The 17,062-nt window shown below is 47.2% G+C and overlaps 2 protein-coding genes across 9 annotated transcripts in view; one reads left to right on the plus strand and one right to left on the minus strand.

The window, feature by feature from the left end:
- The window catches only part of LOC121551101 (caskin-2), an 86,192-nt gene extending 80,261 nt beyond the window's left edge, over positions 1 to 5,931 (plus strand). For 5 of the 8 annotated variants that reach the window (XM_041863641.2, XM_041863639.2, XM_041863644.2 and 2 more), the window contains 7 exons: positions 116 to 258; positions 359 to 422; positions 571 to 677; positions 909 to 1,121; positions 1,258 to 3,193; positions 3,291 to 3,567; positions 4,085 to 5,931. In XM_041863641.2, coding sequence (XP_041719575.2) covers positions 116 to 258; positions 359 to 422; positions 571 to 677; positions 909 to 1,121; positions 1,258 to 3,193; positions 3,291 to 3,567; positions 4,085 to 4,181 — 2,837 coding nt within the window. In that variant the 3' untranslated portion in view covers positions 4,182 to 5,931. The remainder of the gene's footprint in view (positions 1 to 115; positions 259 to 358; positions 423 to 570; positions 678 to 908; positions 1,122 to 1,257; positions 3,194 to 3,290; positions 3,568 to 4,084) is intronic. The other 3 variants (XM_041863640.2, XM_041863643.2, XM_041863645.2) reach the window with 1 other exon arrangement.
- LOC121551102 (Na(+)/H(+) exchange regulatory cofactor NHE-RF1) overlaps positions 5,932 to 17,062 on the minus strand; it is a 33,826-nt gene continuing 22,695 nt past the window's right edge. The window contains exons 2-6 of the mRNA XM_041863649.2: positions 14,983 to 15,153; positions 13,093 to 13,246; positions 9,982 to 10,025; positions 8,177 to 8,290; positions 5,932 to 7,448 (exon numbers count right to left, since the gene is read on the minus strand). Coding sequence (XP_041719583.1) covers positions 7,302 to 7,448; positions 8,177 to 8,290; positions 9,982 to 10,025; positions 13,093 to 13,246; positions 14,983 to 15,153 — 630 coding nt within the window. The 3' untranslated portion in view covers positions 5,932 to 7,301. The remainder of the gene's footprint in view (positions 7,449 to 8,176; positions 8,291 to 9,981; positions 10,026 to 13,092; positions 13,247 to 14,982; positions 15,154 to 17,062) is intronic.

Raw genomic sequence — 17,062 nt, forward strand, 5'->3', positions numbered from 1 at the left:
GGGGAGGTACCTCATTTTGCTGTCCAGCCACCACGGTTGTCTTTAACATCACCTCACTTCTCTCTCTCTTTCTCTTCTCCCTCTCTCCATCCTCCTCTCCTGTGGTCCTATCTAGCAGGTGACAGGAACAGTGTAGGGAGTACAGGCAGTGTGGGCAGCACCCGTAGTGCTGGGAGTGGACAGAGCACAGAGAGCAACAACAACACTGCCCCCAACGGACTACACCACCAGACCACTGCACTCCCAGACACAGCCAAGGTACTGGACCAATTATTATTTCAGGTTTGTTTATCCAGTCAACAGATTGTTTATTCCTGTGCTCTCTGTAACTTGTCTTGCACTCTGTTTTGATGTGCAGCCAGCACCCTCTGCTGGTGACTCAGGGCAACCAGTCCTCAATAAACAGCCTGACCTGACTGCAGGTAGGAATACTAGCGCTTTCTCTCATTACTGTTGCATACCACAACATTTCTCCTGAAACTTCACCTTTCTAGTTTGATTTGTGCTTATTGTTAGAAAACCTCCTAAACACCATTCATCTAATTCTCCATTGTGTGTTTTCCTGTGTAGTGGTTCTGGGTGCTCCTCGGAGGCCGATGGTGAACATACAGAGACCAGGGGAGCAGCAGTTTGTCTCCCCACAGTTTATACGTCCTCAGCAGCTACTGGAGGGCAAGGTGAGACTCAGACACAGGACAGGACAGACACAGGACAGGACAGACAGAGGACATAAACAGGACAGACACAGGACAGGACAGTCTATTCTTTGTGTTTGTCACACATTACAACTCATGATTGTCTTTGTATGCTACAATGAAATAAATGTAGCTATTAAAAGAAAGGAGGACAGTGAATAGGCCAGTGATTGATGTCAATGTGATACTCAACCCCTCCCCTCTGTTGTGTAGGATGCAGAGGCCATCTACCAGTGGCTGAGTGACTTCCAGCTGGAGCAGTACACCGGGAACTTCATCACAGCCGGCTACGACGTCCCCACCATCAGCAGGATGACCCCAGAGGACCTGACGGCCATCGGCGTCACCAAGCCAGGCCACCGCAAGAAGATCTCTATCGAGATAGGAAACCTCAGCATCCCTGAGTGGCTGCCTGAATACATCCCGGTAAGGTCTTACTGTATGCCTGTGTCTGTCTGTCTGTCTGTCAGCTTTTGTGTGCAAGTCAGGTTTTACATTACTTTCATAAAGGTTTCAACTGTGTAGGTCTGACTGTGACTCTTCTCCCTCCCCCCTACTCCAGGCAGACCTGGGGGAGTGGCTGAGTACCATAGGCCTGCCTCAGTACCAAAGGAAGCTGTCAGAGAACGGCTATGACTCCATCAGCATCGTACGGGACCTGACCTGGGAGGACCTGCAGGAGATAGGCATCACCAAGCTGGGCCACCAGAAGAAGATGATGCTGGCCGTGAAGAAGCTGTGTGACATCCAGAGGGCCATCCTGGCTGCAGAATCTGGCCAGGGCACGTTGCGCCGCAAGCCCCCCGGAGCCCTTCACCTGGTCACCATCGAGCCCCCCGACAGCGCCTCCGACTGCCCCTCGCCCCACACCCCCAAGATGCTGACCTTCCAGGACAGCGAGCTGAGCGCTGAGCTGCAGACAGCCATGTCCAGCCACTACCAGGAGGGCCTGGCCATCAAGAGTGCCATGGGCATGTCTCGGAGCCAAGAGAGCATCGACGCCCGGTCCAGGGGCTCAGGGCGCTCCCAGGACCCCCCCACGGCCTCCATCACTCCCCATAGCCGCTCACAGGAGAGCCTAGGCAGCAGCAGCACCTCCACCAACCTCAGTGCTGACAGCAGCCCTGCCAAGGAGAGGAACATTCCAGAGTGCTGGGACCAGAGGTCCATACTGCAGCAGCAGCTGCCCAAGCAGGTCCCCCTGGGGGCAGCCACCGTGTTCAAGTACCCAGCCATCCCAGCCAAGCCTAAAGGCCCTGGGTCTCACTCCCTAGGCTCCTCTCCCCAGGGCTCCCCAGCCCAGAGGGGCTTCAGCTACCTCCACTCCCACTGTGGCAGCACCGACCTTGGCCATGGCTCGCCCACCAAGCCCTTGGCACACACCTACCACGCCATGACCCTGGCCCCGCCTAAGAAGCGCAGCCAGAGCCTGACACGCTACGCCCTGTCAGACGGCGAACCAGACGAAGAGGATGACGACCTGGCTCCGCCCTCTGGCACCCTAGCGTCCTACGCCACCCTGACCCGCCGGCCTGGACGCAGCCAGCTGGCACGCATGCAGACCACATCCGAAAAGTACGGCACCGTGGGACGCAGCCAGTCCTTCGCCGTACGCGCTCGTAAAAAGGGACCCCCTCCGGCCCCGCCCAAGAGACTGAGCTCGGTGAGCAGCAGCCCCAGCATGGGGTCCACTGAGAATGTGGCGCCCTCTCCTGGGGGGGTGGAGACAGACAGCCCAGGGAGCGTGAGGAGCATCGCAGCCTGTCTGGAGGCCTCCACTGAGGGGAAGAGCCTGCCTAGGCCCAGGCTGGACCTCCTCCAACCAGAGCCTCCCCTCCCCAGCCTCACCCCCTCAGGACTGGAGCCCAGAGAGGCCTCCGCAGGGGTGAGGAGGAGGGTGCAGAGTGAATGTGTTCCAGCCCAGACCGATATCCCAGACCATTACCCAGACACAGAGCGAGGGGTGAAATCAGACACTGAGGAGGAGGAGCCTAAGGCACCGGGGTTGGATGGCTCCTCATCCCCTCACAATAGCTCCAGCGAGTGCATCCCCTTCGCCGAGGAGGGCAACCTCACCATCAAGCAGAGGCCCAAGGTGGGAGGGCCCAGGGCCGAGAGCACTGTGGAGATCGCGGCAGACAAGAACCGTCCCACCAAGACAGCCCTGGAGGTGCCTGAGTTTAACCTGAAGGAGTCAGACACTGTGAAGCGGAGACACAAGCCTAAAGACCATGCTGGCAGCTCTCCCACCAGTGACAGTGAGTGCCAGATAGGGTCAGACTCCAGTCCAGGCAGCAGGCCCCAGTCCCAGAGCTGTGAGGAGGTGAGTCTGGTCAGTCTGAGGATCAGTGAGGCCAGTCTGGACGGGCTGGAGAACCTAGCAGGGACAGGGACAGGGACACCCCTCAAACCCCCCGTCTCCCCCAAGCCTCACAGCTCCCACGGACCCCCCGTCACCGCCCCCAAACCGTCCCGACACAGTCTGGCTGCTGCTACAGGTAATGTATTACACATGTAAGCTCCTTATTATATTGTCATTTTGTTTAGGCTTTTATCATACATTCTAAGTTTCTGCTTTTGCTTCCTGTCTAACAGCCATAGTGCCGCCCACTGTGACTGTCAACATGGTACAGAGTCTGGCCTTCTCAGCCCCACCATCACCCACACCCAGCCGGTGTCCCCCAGGGCCTCAGAGCCAGGCAGCTCAGACAGGCAAGCCCCAGGTCTGTGTGGTCGGCCCAGGCCCAGGGGTAGAGTCTGGCCCGGGGGTAGTGGTGGTGCAGCAGCAGAGGCTGGAGCAGACCAGCACCTCCCTGGAGGCAGCACTGAAGGCTGTGGAGCGAAAACTCACCGAGGAGGACAGCGCTGACGGGTAAGAGAACACGATAAACACCTCACCATTTCCAGTATGTACAGGCCATATACACTGTACTGTTTGTTATGTGAACTGAAGAAGCATTCATGCAACATTGTATCTGTCCCATTATGGCGTCTGTGAGAGCATGGGCAGCGCCATTGAGGCCATCTCCATTTTGAAGTAGTTAATTGTTTTCTTCTACTACGTCTGAGTTGGTAAACAAACTGAAAAGGTGCATACTGTCACCATACTGCCACCTGGAGTGTGTTGTTTGAACAGGTATGAAACCAAGGTTGCCGATTTACTGGCACCTGCACTTATGGAATGTTTGCTCACGAGTATAATTAATTGGCTGATCCCTCCTGATGACCTGGATGGAATTATGTGATCCTTCCTTAACCCATAGTTGACTACTTCAAAATGGTGAAAGTCCTCAGTGGCGCTGCCCATGATAAAACAGGCTTTTGAGCACTAGAGTCCTCTATCTATCTCTATTACTAAACCCTGCTTCTTTTTCCACCTCTCCTGACAGTGGGGCTAACACAGTGAAGTCAGCGGGCAACATTCTGGATGACATTGGCAACATGTTTGATGACCTTGCTGACCAGCTGGATGCCATGCTGGACTAAGCCCACTATCCACCCCACTGACCAGCCCCCTGACCCTTGACCCTTGACCCTTCACCTCAGGAAGTACTAATGACCGTGAGAGGGAGGATGGAGCAGGTCACCCCAGCTCAGTGTTACCCCCAACCCCCACACCCCTAAAACTACAGACCAACCCCCACCACCAGACTAACAGAAAACATATGGGACTACATTGTAGGATGTGCCATGGAGTGGGATGGTTTTAATGAACAGTCATGCAAAAGTGTGGATCCATCTCCCTCCTCCCTCCTCCCTGCCTCCATGTTGCCACTTCCTCTCCTTTCAACACCAGCACTTAACTCTGCTCTACAGTGCTTTGCTATAAGTCACAACAACCCTGTTGGTTTCAACACAGGGCCTCTGACTGACTGACTGTAGGGACATGAGGGGTGGACAACATACTGTACCAGTACACCATTGTATTGGATCGTTTCATATAACATGAGTTAAACTGTATTGTCCTTTTTATTCTACCCATCATCCTCCATTTCTTCATCTTGTTGGTGTGCCTTTCCTCCCCGCCTTTCTCAAACAGGATCCATCTCTGTGTGAAGTCATTGTTTGGCCACTGTAGCAGCAGAGAGAGAGAGAGAATGGGGAGAAGTGGAATGTTTTTATACTGGCCTATAGAGAGGAACCATTCCTAGACAGAATATTACCATACAATACCATTTGTATTAGACGCTGTATCTGTCATTTGACCTTTGTATTTTGCTATGTCTGACCATTTCAATTTGACCTTGTTGATATTTTCAATACTCTTGTATTTTATCCATTTTATACCAAGTGATGTTGACCACAATGAAACTGTGTTTGTGTCTTCCGCAAGGCATGGTGCCAGTACGTTTGTACTGTTAAAACAGTCATTATTTAGTAATACAGAATGATTAGATGCTATGTTATTTCTGGTTTTATGAAGCTATGTAAAACATGTGCTCGATGATATTGTTTATACAAAAGGGAAGAAGACCTTTGCTTTTCAAAGCATATTTAGCGATCGTCACTGTCAACACTGTCAATATAAGGAGTTATAAGTGCTTTGTACAGCCGAGGGATGACATGCAAGATATCAATAATGTACACTATTTTTGGAGAAAGAAAAAAAACATTTAAATGTAGATTAGTCCAACTAGTATTTAAATTAGAGTATCTAAATATGTATATTGTATACTTATAGGTATATCTGGGAGCAGAATCATTTTCAACCAAAGTTCTTTGTATAGATTTTCCTTAAATATTTTCAAGATTTCCATAAAATATTTCCTTAAAATGCAGAACCATGGTTAAGGGATTCTGGTCTTCCTTATTGTAACATGAATGAAATGAAATAATTATCTACATGGTTATCAAAAACTGTATAATACTTTTTGCTCTGCCTCTGTACTGTACATTTTTGTGTCGTTTCAGTGTGAATGTGATCCCTGGCTGTAACCTGTCGTTCTCAGGAATGTCCCACCTGTTTCCGTTCAAGCTGCTCTCACATTAAACACGCACACATGGCTTTGTGTTATGGAAGGGGGTAACAGAGGTTTTGAAGAGGAGGTGAAGGAGAGCCTTGCGTGAATGTGAAAGATGTGTCTGTCTCAGACGGCACTGAGACCTGCTAGATGCACCTTATTTAAAATGGATCTGTAGATATCTGTTATACTGTCTTGAGTTATCAACATCTGTCCTTTTCCATCCAGCTGGATCTTCATTTGTTTACAGTTAACCATTAAATATTCAAGTCTGATCCTGTTGACTTCTCTCCTTTATTTCTGGATTTAAATATCTAGAAGTCCTTTAAGAGTGGGTGCATTTCATCTACGCCTTCATAGCACAGAAAGAGATTCTTAACACTTATGTTACTGTAATGTTAATTTAAATGGAGAGTCGTGAGACAACAATGGTGTGATCTACAATGTAATACAGTATAGAAATAAGAGCATACAATTCAATAGTCAAAATAGTGAATCTCATTCTCAATACTGAACATACACATAAAATCTAGTGAAGCGCAGACATATATTCATATTAGAGAAACAAATTATGTTTAAGTACATCTACATAAACGTGTAAAAATCTCAAAGCATTTTGCCAATGGCAATAAAATAAAAATAAAAACACAAACAGTATTACAATATATAGTGGTCATGGCAATGCTACAGTATGGACGTAAGATTTATTGAAGTTAAGTAAGACTGGTATGGATGGACACTGCACCAACATATCGTTCCCCAATGACTGACAGAGTGGTCGTTCATCAGGTTTTTGGTCCCTAAAAGGTTTGTAGATAATAGAATCTACTGCCCACCCAGAGCTGATTAGTGAAGGTGCTGAAGGCAAAACTGGAGAAACATGAAAAAGTATCCGCACACTTCCAGTCAGAAGCAACTGTCATTAATGTACCTGAGCTTTGGGTCAGTCGATCTTCATCAGAGCTCGACTGACCCAAAGCTCAGCTACATTAAATACATTTTGCTTCTGACTGGAAGTGTGCAGAGGCTTCCTATTTGGTCCCTAAAAGGTGAACGGTGATAGACTAGACAGGTAGCTGATTGTCAGGTATGTAAGTGACTGGTCCCATTCTCATTTAAGGCGAGAAAAGTATGGTAAAATGTGTTTGAATGACTGATTAACGTGTAGAGGAATGGCCATAAGAGAGACCTACTCCACTATATGTACAGGCACCAGGCTATGACCAGCAGGTACTTCCAGGGTCTTCTGGGCATACACACTCAGGTACACACACACAAATTGGTACGATGAACACACATACACAACCACCTCGACACGCAAAATGGAATACTTAAAAACTGATTTTCAAATCACAATACAAAGATTCTTATCTGATCTAGCTGTTTCCTTTCCAACATTGGCATATTCGTCTATATATTGTTAGTACATCATAGCATCTGGAATATAATACAAATCTGTGTGTATATATTTTACATACATATACCTGTATTCTCCCTCACCAATAGTTAAACTGCTGGTTTTAATGAGTCATAGAAAGCATGGGGCTTAGAACAACCCCTCTCTCTCTCCGTCCCTCTCTCTCCTTCACTGACCTCTATGTGAGTATCTACTGTATGTGGGTGTGTGTAGGGCGAAGTGCTCTATCTATAGGTTGCTGAACAGTTCATTTTTCTTGCTCCAGTCCATGGGCGGAGCCCTCTTGTTGGAGCGTTTCTGATGAGCACGCTCCTTGACCTGCTGCAGGGACAGGTTCAGACCCGGGATGGCGCCCATGATCACTGGCTCAGACCCCTGACCAACCAGGGAGGAGAGAGATGGGTTAAAAGGGAGTGGTAGAAGAAGAAGAGAGAGAATGCACTAGAGACAGAAGCCCCGTTTATACCTGGTTCTAAGCATGAGTCCTTTGTCCTGATCTTGTCCACATTCTGATTTTGCCAGCATATTTAGACAGGTGTGGACGATTAAAAGACACATTGTGATCTGATCTTCCTGACCACTTTGGGAGGTATTCAGACACGCATTGTGTCTTGATATCTTTCAAGTGTAGACGGATCTGTACAGTGAAACCATTTAAATCATAATTATCCCACCCTCTAAAATGATTGACGGGTGACGCCTTTGACTTATGTCATCAATGTGTCTTAAAATAAATAGATATTACTTTGAAAGAATATCTGTCAAATAATTTGCAAACGGAGGGACCAGGATATCTGGTCACAATGCAGACACAATTGACGGATAACAGACATTGACGCAACGGCTACAATTTGGGCACAATCAGAATGTGGTTAAGATTAGGACAAAGGACACATGTTAGCACCAGGTATAAACGAGGCTAGAGAGAGAATAAATATATATTTTTATATTGTAGTAGTCTATTTTACAAGAGCGTGCTCAACTACAGACTACTGCTATACATTACTGTGTCACTATGCATACACATTCAGATCATGAGACTTCAGCTGCTTTATAATGCTGCTTCAATGCTGCTTCATGTGTGTTTTCAGGGCGGGACTTACCTCTGTGGGTGGGGTTGTGAGTGAGGCGTTGGAGGAGGTGTTGCTTGGAGACGGGCTGTTTGACAGCTTAGAGTCCTGCTTCACCTCTTTGGCCAGTTTTCCATTTACATTCACCTGCAGTGGACACACAGATAGCACGCAACCTTCATGACCTCATGGAGCAAAACATCTAATCAAGCAACAAATCAAATCAAATACAAAGTAGCCAAAGTGGGGGTCAAGTTTGAGAGAACTCTCCATGGAGAGTCTGGCTGCAATATTACATTTGCCCACAGGGAGGCAGACTTGCCTGTACCTGTGCCCCATACACAAACTGTCTGGCCATGCTGCTTGGGAAGTTGTATGGCATGTCTCTCTAGGCCAGTAGAGGCAGCAGCAGCAGTTTACCAGAGCCTGATTGGCTCAGAGCATTAGAGAAGACGCAATCCCCCTGTCCTGCCATGACAGTGCCTACCTCACCCAAACCTAACATAGCGGGCGTAAAATGACCCCACATCTGTTTTCCAGGGGAAACGGAAGTTAGGTTGAAAATACTGTATCCATGAAAACCCGGAAACATTCGCTTTCTGACGACCCCGCAGAGAGTGACCTCACCCTAATCTCTCTACAACCTCTCTCTTATCTCTCTCTCCCTTTCCCTCACCTCTCTACCCTGCCTCCCCTCTCTCTTAATCCAATGTTTTGACTGTTAGACTCAGGGGTTAAGATGATGGTCAATGACTGAGGACTAGGGTCTCACACTACTGACTGTCTTCTTTAGAGATAAAGTATATTAGCATAGTATTAACGTAGTGGAGTTAACCTAATGAAATCTTCTACTTCGGTTTGTTGCCAGTGGCCTGACTCTGGGTTTATCTGCCTGATTGGCAAGCCTCCAAATCACTGACCATATGTAGATTCTATCACAACACACAATCCCCAGTTAATACAGTAGGTTGCTATCCTATGGCCTCTCTCTCTCACACACACACACACACACACACACACACACACACACACACACACACACACACACACACACACACACACACACACACACACACACACACACACACACACACACACACACACACACACACACACACACACACACACACACACACACACACACACACACACACACACACACACACACAGTAGGTGTGGGCTGGCTTGTCCCCTTACTAAGGGATTATGCCCAAATACCTCAGAGGGATTAACATGGTGCTACTCAATTCTCCATGCCTGAACAGCACAGTGTGGCTTTCAGCTTCAGGTTATCCAACAATACCATGTAAACCCTCTACCAGGCTCTGAGCACACTATTGAGGGCTACACTAGCCCTGGTACTGTCTATCTTACAGACACCTGGACCTGGTTCTGTTCTGTCAGGGTAGACTGCTCTCCTGGCTCCCTGAGTTAAACTGGAAACAGACAGTATGTTCTATTCAGTCATGAGAGTGCTGGAAGGAGAGAGAGAACCAACACAAACACAAAGTAAATACACACACTCTACAGTCAAATAAAATAATACTAGTCCACTCCCTAGGAACGCTCAGCTGATAGAGTGCCAGTCAGTGCCAAAGCAGGAGCAGTGAGCCACAGTGTTTCATTTCTAGGGGCTGACCTGTCAGTGACCTCCACAAAAAAAAGACTCGTGTTTTGGGAAGTCCACTCTGTGGGAGTGCATTAGCGCCCCCCCTCACGTACCTCAGACCGCATCTCTGTCCCCAACTCTTTCTCTCTCTGTCTGTCTGTTTCTCTCTCTCTCAAATATTTGTTTTGTATGATATTGGGTCGATAAGGTATTTGGCATCCAGTCTTACCGTCTTCTCCATGTCTCCGTTGACGACAGGCTCAGGCAGAGATCCTGAAAGCATAAGAGAACACTGCTCAGTCATGGACTCTACACAAACTCACACTCCACATACCAGCTATTCACAACCATTCAACAACATCTATTCATGGTTATTCTCCAATCTTACAGTCAGTCCTAAATATCCTGTGACTGTCCCACCTCCGTCGTACACCAGAACAGAATGTCAGAGTGACTCATACCCCTGCTCCAGAGAACGGCTCCTATCCAGTTTGGGTTTCATCCCAGCGACACCTACTCTGTTACATAGCACAGGTATGTGCAGGTCATCCATTATTCAAACAGGGTTGATCTTCACAGAGATGTTCTCTGACCCTGGTTACCTGCCACGCATTATCACGTCCAAACAAGCTGCTGCATATGAAACCCACTACCCCAGTAGCCTTCCTGTATCAAATAGCCCTGGTAACAAACTCTCCCCTAACCCTGTCACAAGGGATATTATGGAATGATCTTCACTTGGCTAAGTCAACCATAGAAAGAGACAATACACTATATCTAAACCCGTGTGTCTATCTAAAACAAACAGATACAGTTGACTGATGAACAACTGACCCCTGGTCGGAGCTGGTGTAATACTAAGACGGACCCTTACCTTCCATGCTTCAGTTCCTCTCACACAGACAGACAGACAGACAAACAGACAGACAGACAATCAGTGAGATAGTAACCTGTTATCATCTAAAGATAGCCTGACCCTGGTCTGCGTCCCCCTGAGCTGTTCTGAGACCTATCAGACCTGTGTCTAAGTACCTCTGTGCTCCTTGGGTCCCTCCTCACTGTTCTGAGACCTGTAGGAGCTGTCTCTATCTAAGTACCTCTGTGCTCCTTGGGTCCCTCCTCACTGTTCTGAGACCTGTCTCTATCTAAGTACCTCAGTGCTCCTTGGGTCCCTCCTCACAGTTGTGAGACCTGTCAGAGCTGTGTCTAAGTACCTCTGTGCTTCTTGGGTCCCTTCTCACTGTTTGCACACGGACAAGAGGCTCTTCAGTTCCAATACAGCTAACACTATAGGCTGAGAGGCCACTTGGAGCCAGTGCCTTGGAAACCAAACACAAGTGCTGGCCAGAGGGGTGGCGAGAGGGGAGTGTGGAGTGTGTGTCCATCCGTGTGTGTGTTTGTCCGCGTGTTCGCGCACACGTGTATGTGTGTGCGTGTGTGTGTGTGCGCACGCGTGCGTGCGCGTGTACGTGCTTGAGTGTGTACCAAAGTCACGTGAGCAGGTACCTCTGAGTGGGCAACAGGAGAGAGCAGTTACCTGGGCAACGCCTCAATGGAATTTTGCTCCTGTTGGGCATTTTTCAGTCAGGTTTAGAAGCCGATAGCAGAAACCAAAGGAAGTTAGATAGGGCTAAGACCTTCACTATACTTATTCAGAGGAGTGGACATAGCACGTCAATCATCAGTAAACTTTGAAGTGTAACCATGGCAATGGACAGCTGTCTATCCAACCAGTGTGGACTCCGACTACAAGAACATTCCTCCATGTAAAAGTGAGCAAATTCTTATCACAACAAAGCAACTACTGTATTTTTATTGGTGCACTAAAGAAGCATAAAACCCCCAGTTAGATCAAATAGCATGAAGGACACTAACTGACTTATATTGTCTACTTCTACCCACCTTCTTATTAATAGGGTTCACTCAGAGGCACAGACAGGGGCACAGACAGGGGCACAGACAGGTACCCTTTTTAATAAACAGTATCTTTGGCCTAATCAGGCAGCAGCGCTTCACTGTTGTTCATGGCAGAGCTTCAAGCAGAGGAAATATAAAGGCAGTCTGGGGCAGGGCGGTGTGTGGGGGGGGTATGTGTGTTTGTAGCACACACACACTGACTAATATGCATGTCCCAGACACAGAGGGAACCGCTTTCCTCCACACCCATATGGTTGTCATAGCGTCGGCTGGGCTGGCATCACTGTTCTATGACATCAGAGTGGCACTCAGAGTAGCCAGCCAAGTGTTACCATGCGCCATCGCCCTGTTTCAACAAGTGTTACTTGGGCACAGCTGGCCTCCCAAGCCAAACGCAGCTTGACGTTTATTGTCATGAATCTTGCCCTGGAGGCAGAACCGAGCGATTCCCGCTAGATGGGCCAGCTACAAAGTCATTATTGGCTATATTGTAAAAATGTATGAAAGCAAAAATGTGCTTTTTGGTCTTATTTTAAGGTTAGGGTTAGCAGTGTGGTTAAGGTTATGGTTAAGGTTAGGTTTAAAATCTGTTAGGTTTAAAATCTGATTTTAAGACTTTGTGGCTGTGCCAGCTAGTGACTACCCTGGAGCTGCCTCCAGAGCAAAATTCATGACAATAAATGCCAACCTATATCCAGACTCTCCAGCACTGGAGTCAATTCACAGGCTGAGGCTCCCTCTAGGGGTTTTCAAAGGTACAACAGCCTTCCCTTTGTGAAGAGCTCAGTGGTAGTTAGGGGAAGTTGCCCCTAGACAGCTGGGGAAGTTTGCATTTAGCCGCTAATAGTGGTTAGCATTCAGGGAGGTTAAGCTGATTCTAGATATGTACCTAAGAGTTTGGATTTTGTACCTCGAGCAAACAACGTGAGGGGACAGGAAATGAGATGAGCTCAGTGTCTGTGTGTCTCTATGTCTGTGTTCCTTGGCAGAGAGAGAGAGGAGCAGAGGAGCCTGGCCAAGCAGTCAGACAGACCCTTAATCTGCTAGTGTTTACCAAGGACAGCGGGACGGGGGGTTAGGGATCTGGCCTGAGAGAGAAACCTCTGGGGACTATAGACCTTGAAGGAGGCTGTTAAAGGAGAAATATGTGGTTGAATCATTACGAGGTGATTGCAGAGGCAAAACGCTCCCTACACTGTGAGGCTGTCTCAGTTCTGATAATGATTCCCATGTCCGTCAGTGATAGTGTGAGTGAGGGGCTTCAGAGGTCTGTCCTCACACACACACAGTGAGGAACGTGCAGGCCGATAACGTCCAGTGTGTATGAATGCTTGGACATGTATGTCTACAGAAAGGATCACTAACTCAGCCAAACTGCATCAATAGAGTTATGGCCCTTTCTTGTAGATGTTTCTGGTCTCACCTGTGATGTGTTCTGGGGTGGGAGCGACTCTGCACCTCCTGAAGAAGGCATCTGTGTCTGTGTCCACAACCAGTAGAGAGGTCTCCTCACCACCAGCCTTGATGGCTGCCACCACCTCCGAGTGCTGCTTCCCCTCCACTGCCATACCATTCACCTGGAGAGAGAGGGGGGGTGGGCAGAGAGAGAGACAGAGAGAGCGAAAGAGTGTAAGGAACTTCAAAACACACACAGACACAAGAATCATGTCTGCACAAATCAGCTCATGAAGCATTAACTCCTTAGTTGTATAAGTAGTGTAACTATGGTTTACCAAGTCAAAACGGTGAAGGTTGTCCAACAGCCTAAAACTACAGGTTTCCCTTTCACATCAGCATGATAGTTTGTTCAAGTAACTAACTATTTATGGGAAACTATTTCTTGCATATTTCCATTGTTCTCACAAAGAGGACGATAACCTGTTTATCAAACCAAGGACTCAGTTTTCAATATTATCAGTCTGTTGTCCAGCAGTTCCAAGAAAGGAAATCCTGTCTCCTCACACAAACACAAAATATGCTACTGCACACACACAGAAAGGAACTGAAGCTCTCCTAGGCGCTTGGGAAATTAGTGTTAAACCCTTCACTGTTGCATAACAATCTGTAGTACGTAGCCTGAATACAAAATGAAACATTGCTGAAGAGAACAGTGTTCTTGGATAGCAACAACTGCTAGTAGCTAGAAAGTGCTAACAACACCATCTCAGCCATAAGGCCATTGGCCCAGCATCTGTCAAAATGTCTTCTGTTCCCCAGACAGCTGAACATTCTGAGGAACTACTGCTGAGATAGTGTGTGTACTTTGTATGTGTGGGTTTTGTGACCTCTGAGTGTGTATTTTGTGTGTGTGTGTGTGCATGCATGTTTGTGTGTATGCATGCGTGCATGTGTGTGTATCTTTGTGTGTGTGCATGTGCGTGTATGTGTGTGTGCGTATGTGTGTATCTGTGTGGGTCATAGTGTGAACCTGCCTGTCTACTACAGTCCCAGGAAGGAGACCAAACAATACATGCTTGGGCAGTAACAATAGCTGTCCATTTAACACAAAGAATACAGTCCTCAGTGGGTGGTGGGTGTGTGTGGCTCGCTGGGGGCTGGAAACCTCTCTGTCTCAAGGACTCAACTCTCGTCTCTTTCCTCTCTCCTTTTCTATGGCAGCCTGACATGGCTGCTGGGCTATAGCAGCAACTCATTTACACAACAGTGGCTAGAGTAGTGAGGGCAGCCATATACACCCGTGACAATACACACACACACACACACACACACACACACACACACACACACACACACACACACACACACACACTGCTCTACAGTACTGAGCACTGAGCAGGATAGACTGGGGTGGTGGAGTGCAGACAAGTCACCAGTGACAAAGCTGGATTATCCCTGTCTGAGCTAACTCCCAGTGACAGTTGTGTCCACCTCTACCATCCTATGAGATTAGGACCCCACACAGACTTTTACTACCACTCACATTCCTCCTCACTATACACTTCAACATGACTGAATTGTGCCAAGGCCATTAGAGACAAGTCCTGTAGTTTTAGAAAAGCTTGCATGACATACAGAAGTATTTTCATTAATACAAAATGATTCAATTTACTACTTACAGTAATAATATTACTGTGCATTGAATACTACTAACAATAGTAATATACTATTACTATACATGGAATACTACTAACAATAGTAATATACTATTACTATATATGGAATACTACTAACAATAGTAATATACTATTACTATACATGGAATACTACTAACAATAGTAATATACTATTACTATACATGGAATAATAATAATACAGTATGATGCCAGAGGTCAAAGGTGAGCTAGATAGTTACCTGTACTATCCTGTCCTTAGCCAGCAGGCCTGACCTCTGTGCAGGTGAGTCCTCGTCCACTGCTCTGATGTACTGGCCTGGTCTGGCCTTCTCACTGTGCAGGTTGAAGCCGTAGCCATTAGGCCCCTTCTTGATCACACACAGACGTGGCCTCAGCTCACTCTGCAAGTCCTGAGGAAGAGATGAAGTACAGTTAGTTGAATATCTGAAGAATATACTTTCTCCTTCCACTCTCCTGTTTTCCTGTGCTAAGACAATGAATCACATTAACAAAACGTACATGAAATGATTCACATGCACAAAAATACGATTTCTTTAACCATTAATACCTAATACATCCCAATATGGGGCGGCAGGTAGCCAAGCGGTATTGGACCAGTAACCAAAAAGCCGCTGGTTCGAATCCCCGAGCCAGTGAGCAAGGCAGTTAACCCCCCAACTACAACTGCTCCCCGGACTCCTATGACGAGGACGTCAATTAAGAGGGGTTGGGTTAAATGCAGAAGACACATTTCGGTTGAATGGATTCCGTTGTGCAACTGACTAGATATCCCTTTCCCTTTCCCTATGTCTGGTATGCTGATATGGTATGAAATGCAGTAATAGGCTACATTTAAGACCATGACTCTGACATTGATGATCAAATAAGACTAAAATTACACCAGTGGAAGGAAAGGAGTCTGACAGAATAGGAGGGTGTACAGAGCATGTGACTGGAGCTGTGTTAGTGTAGGGAGGACTGGGATGGGCTAGAGCCAGGAGGCATGGAGCCATTACCCCGGCCTAAGGAAGGGCCAGTTCCTGAGGGCCAGTCCCCTGTGTTGTGTTAGCCCAGTCAGCTCAGTGAACCCAGGGCAGGACAATAGCAGGCTGGGAGGTGACCCCTGTCCTCCTGCCTCTCTGAGATCACAGGATGACAAAGTTTTTTTCCTGGATGACACAGTGCTATCAAGTCCAGCTACTCCCATCTGTCAGGTAAGCAGTTTCTTTTTTTAGTAACGGGACCTTTTACAGAGTTTTACAAAGTCCTCAGGGAATGTTAAAATGTAGGTGCAGAGCTAAATACAGCACAGATATAGAACAGGAGCCAACAAATGACACATAATCAAAATCAATGTCTCTCTGACCCAACAACCCCATACTGCCCCTATTGGCCAATACGATTATTGACGTAATCAGTTTTTCCAAATACACTTTTGACAAGACTTTGATTGAGGCCTATAATTGAGATTATAGAAACCATCAGCCAATCACACACACACACACACACATCAAAGCGGTGCAGTAATGAATGACCAATAGCCTTTGTCTTATGTAAGTTGATTGCAGTCTTAAGGAGGAGTAGAGTGCTGTATTAGTCAGTCCAATCAGTGAGTAAAAAAAGGGGCAGGCTGCTGGGTGGAGAGCTGTAGTCACTGAGACTCAGAACGGAAGAAGCCTTTTAAGGAATCGCACACAAAGCCTTCCCCCCTCCAACGAGCATCAGCCTCTCCCTCTGTGGAGTAGAGGTCCAGGAAAAGACAGGTTTCCTGAAGACTCCACCTGCTTCCCGCTTTCAGGAATGGCCCAGGCAAAGCCCCTCACCCACAATACGGTCCCTCAGCCATCTCAAGACGCAACAGCCTGAGAGCTAACTAGTCTATCATAAAGAGACTAGACCGTTCAGTAGACCAGTGCTGCATCAGATGACCTGGCCTCCACAATCCCCGACCTCAACCCAATTGAGATGGTTTGGGATGAGTCGGACGGCAGAGTGAAGGAAAAGCAGCCAACAAGTGCTCAGCATATGTGGGAACTCCTTCAAGACTGTTGGAAAAGCATTCCAGGTGAAGCTGGTTGAGAGAATGCCAAGAGTGTGCAAAGCTGTCATCAAGGCAAAGGGTGGCTATTTGAAGAATCTCAAATATAAAACATATTTTGATTTATTTAACACTTTTTTGGTTACTACATGATTCCCTTACTTATTTCATAGTTTTGATGTCTCCACTATTATTCTACAATGTAAAAAATAGTACAAAATAAAGAAAAACCCTTGAATGAGTAGGTGTGTCCAAACTTTGGACTGGTAGTGTACATGTTA

The sequence above is a fragment of the Coregonus clupeaformis genome, unplaced genomic scaffold, assembly GCF_020615455.1.
Source record: "Coregonus clupeaformis isolate EN_2021a unplaced genomic scaffold, ASM2061545v1 scaf0772, whole genome shotgun sequence".
In the NCBI taxonomy this organism is placed as follows: Eukaryota; Metazoa; Chordata; class Actinopteri; order Salmoniformes; family Salmonidae; genus Coregonus; species Coregonus clupeaformis.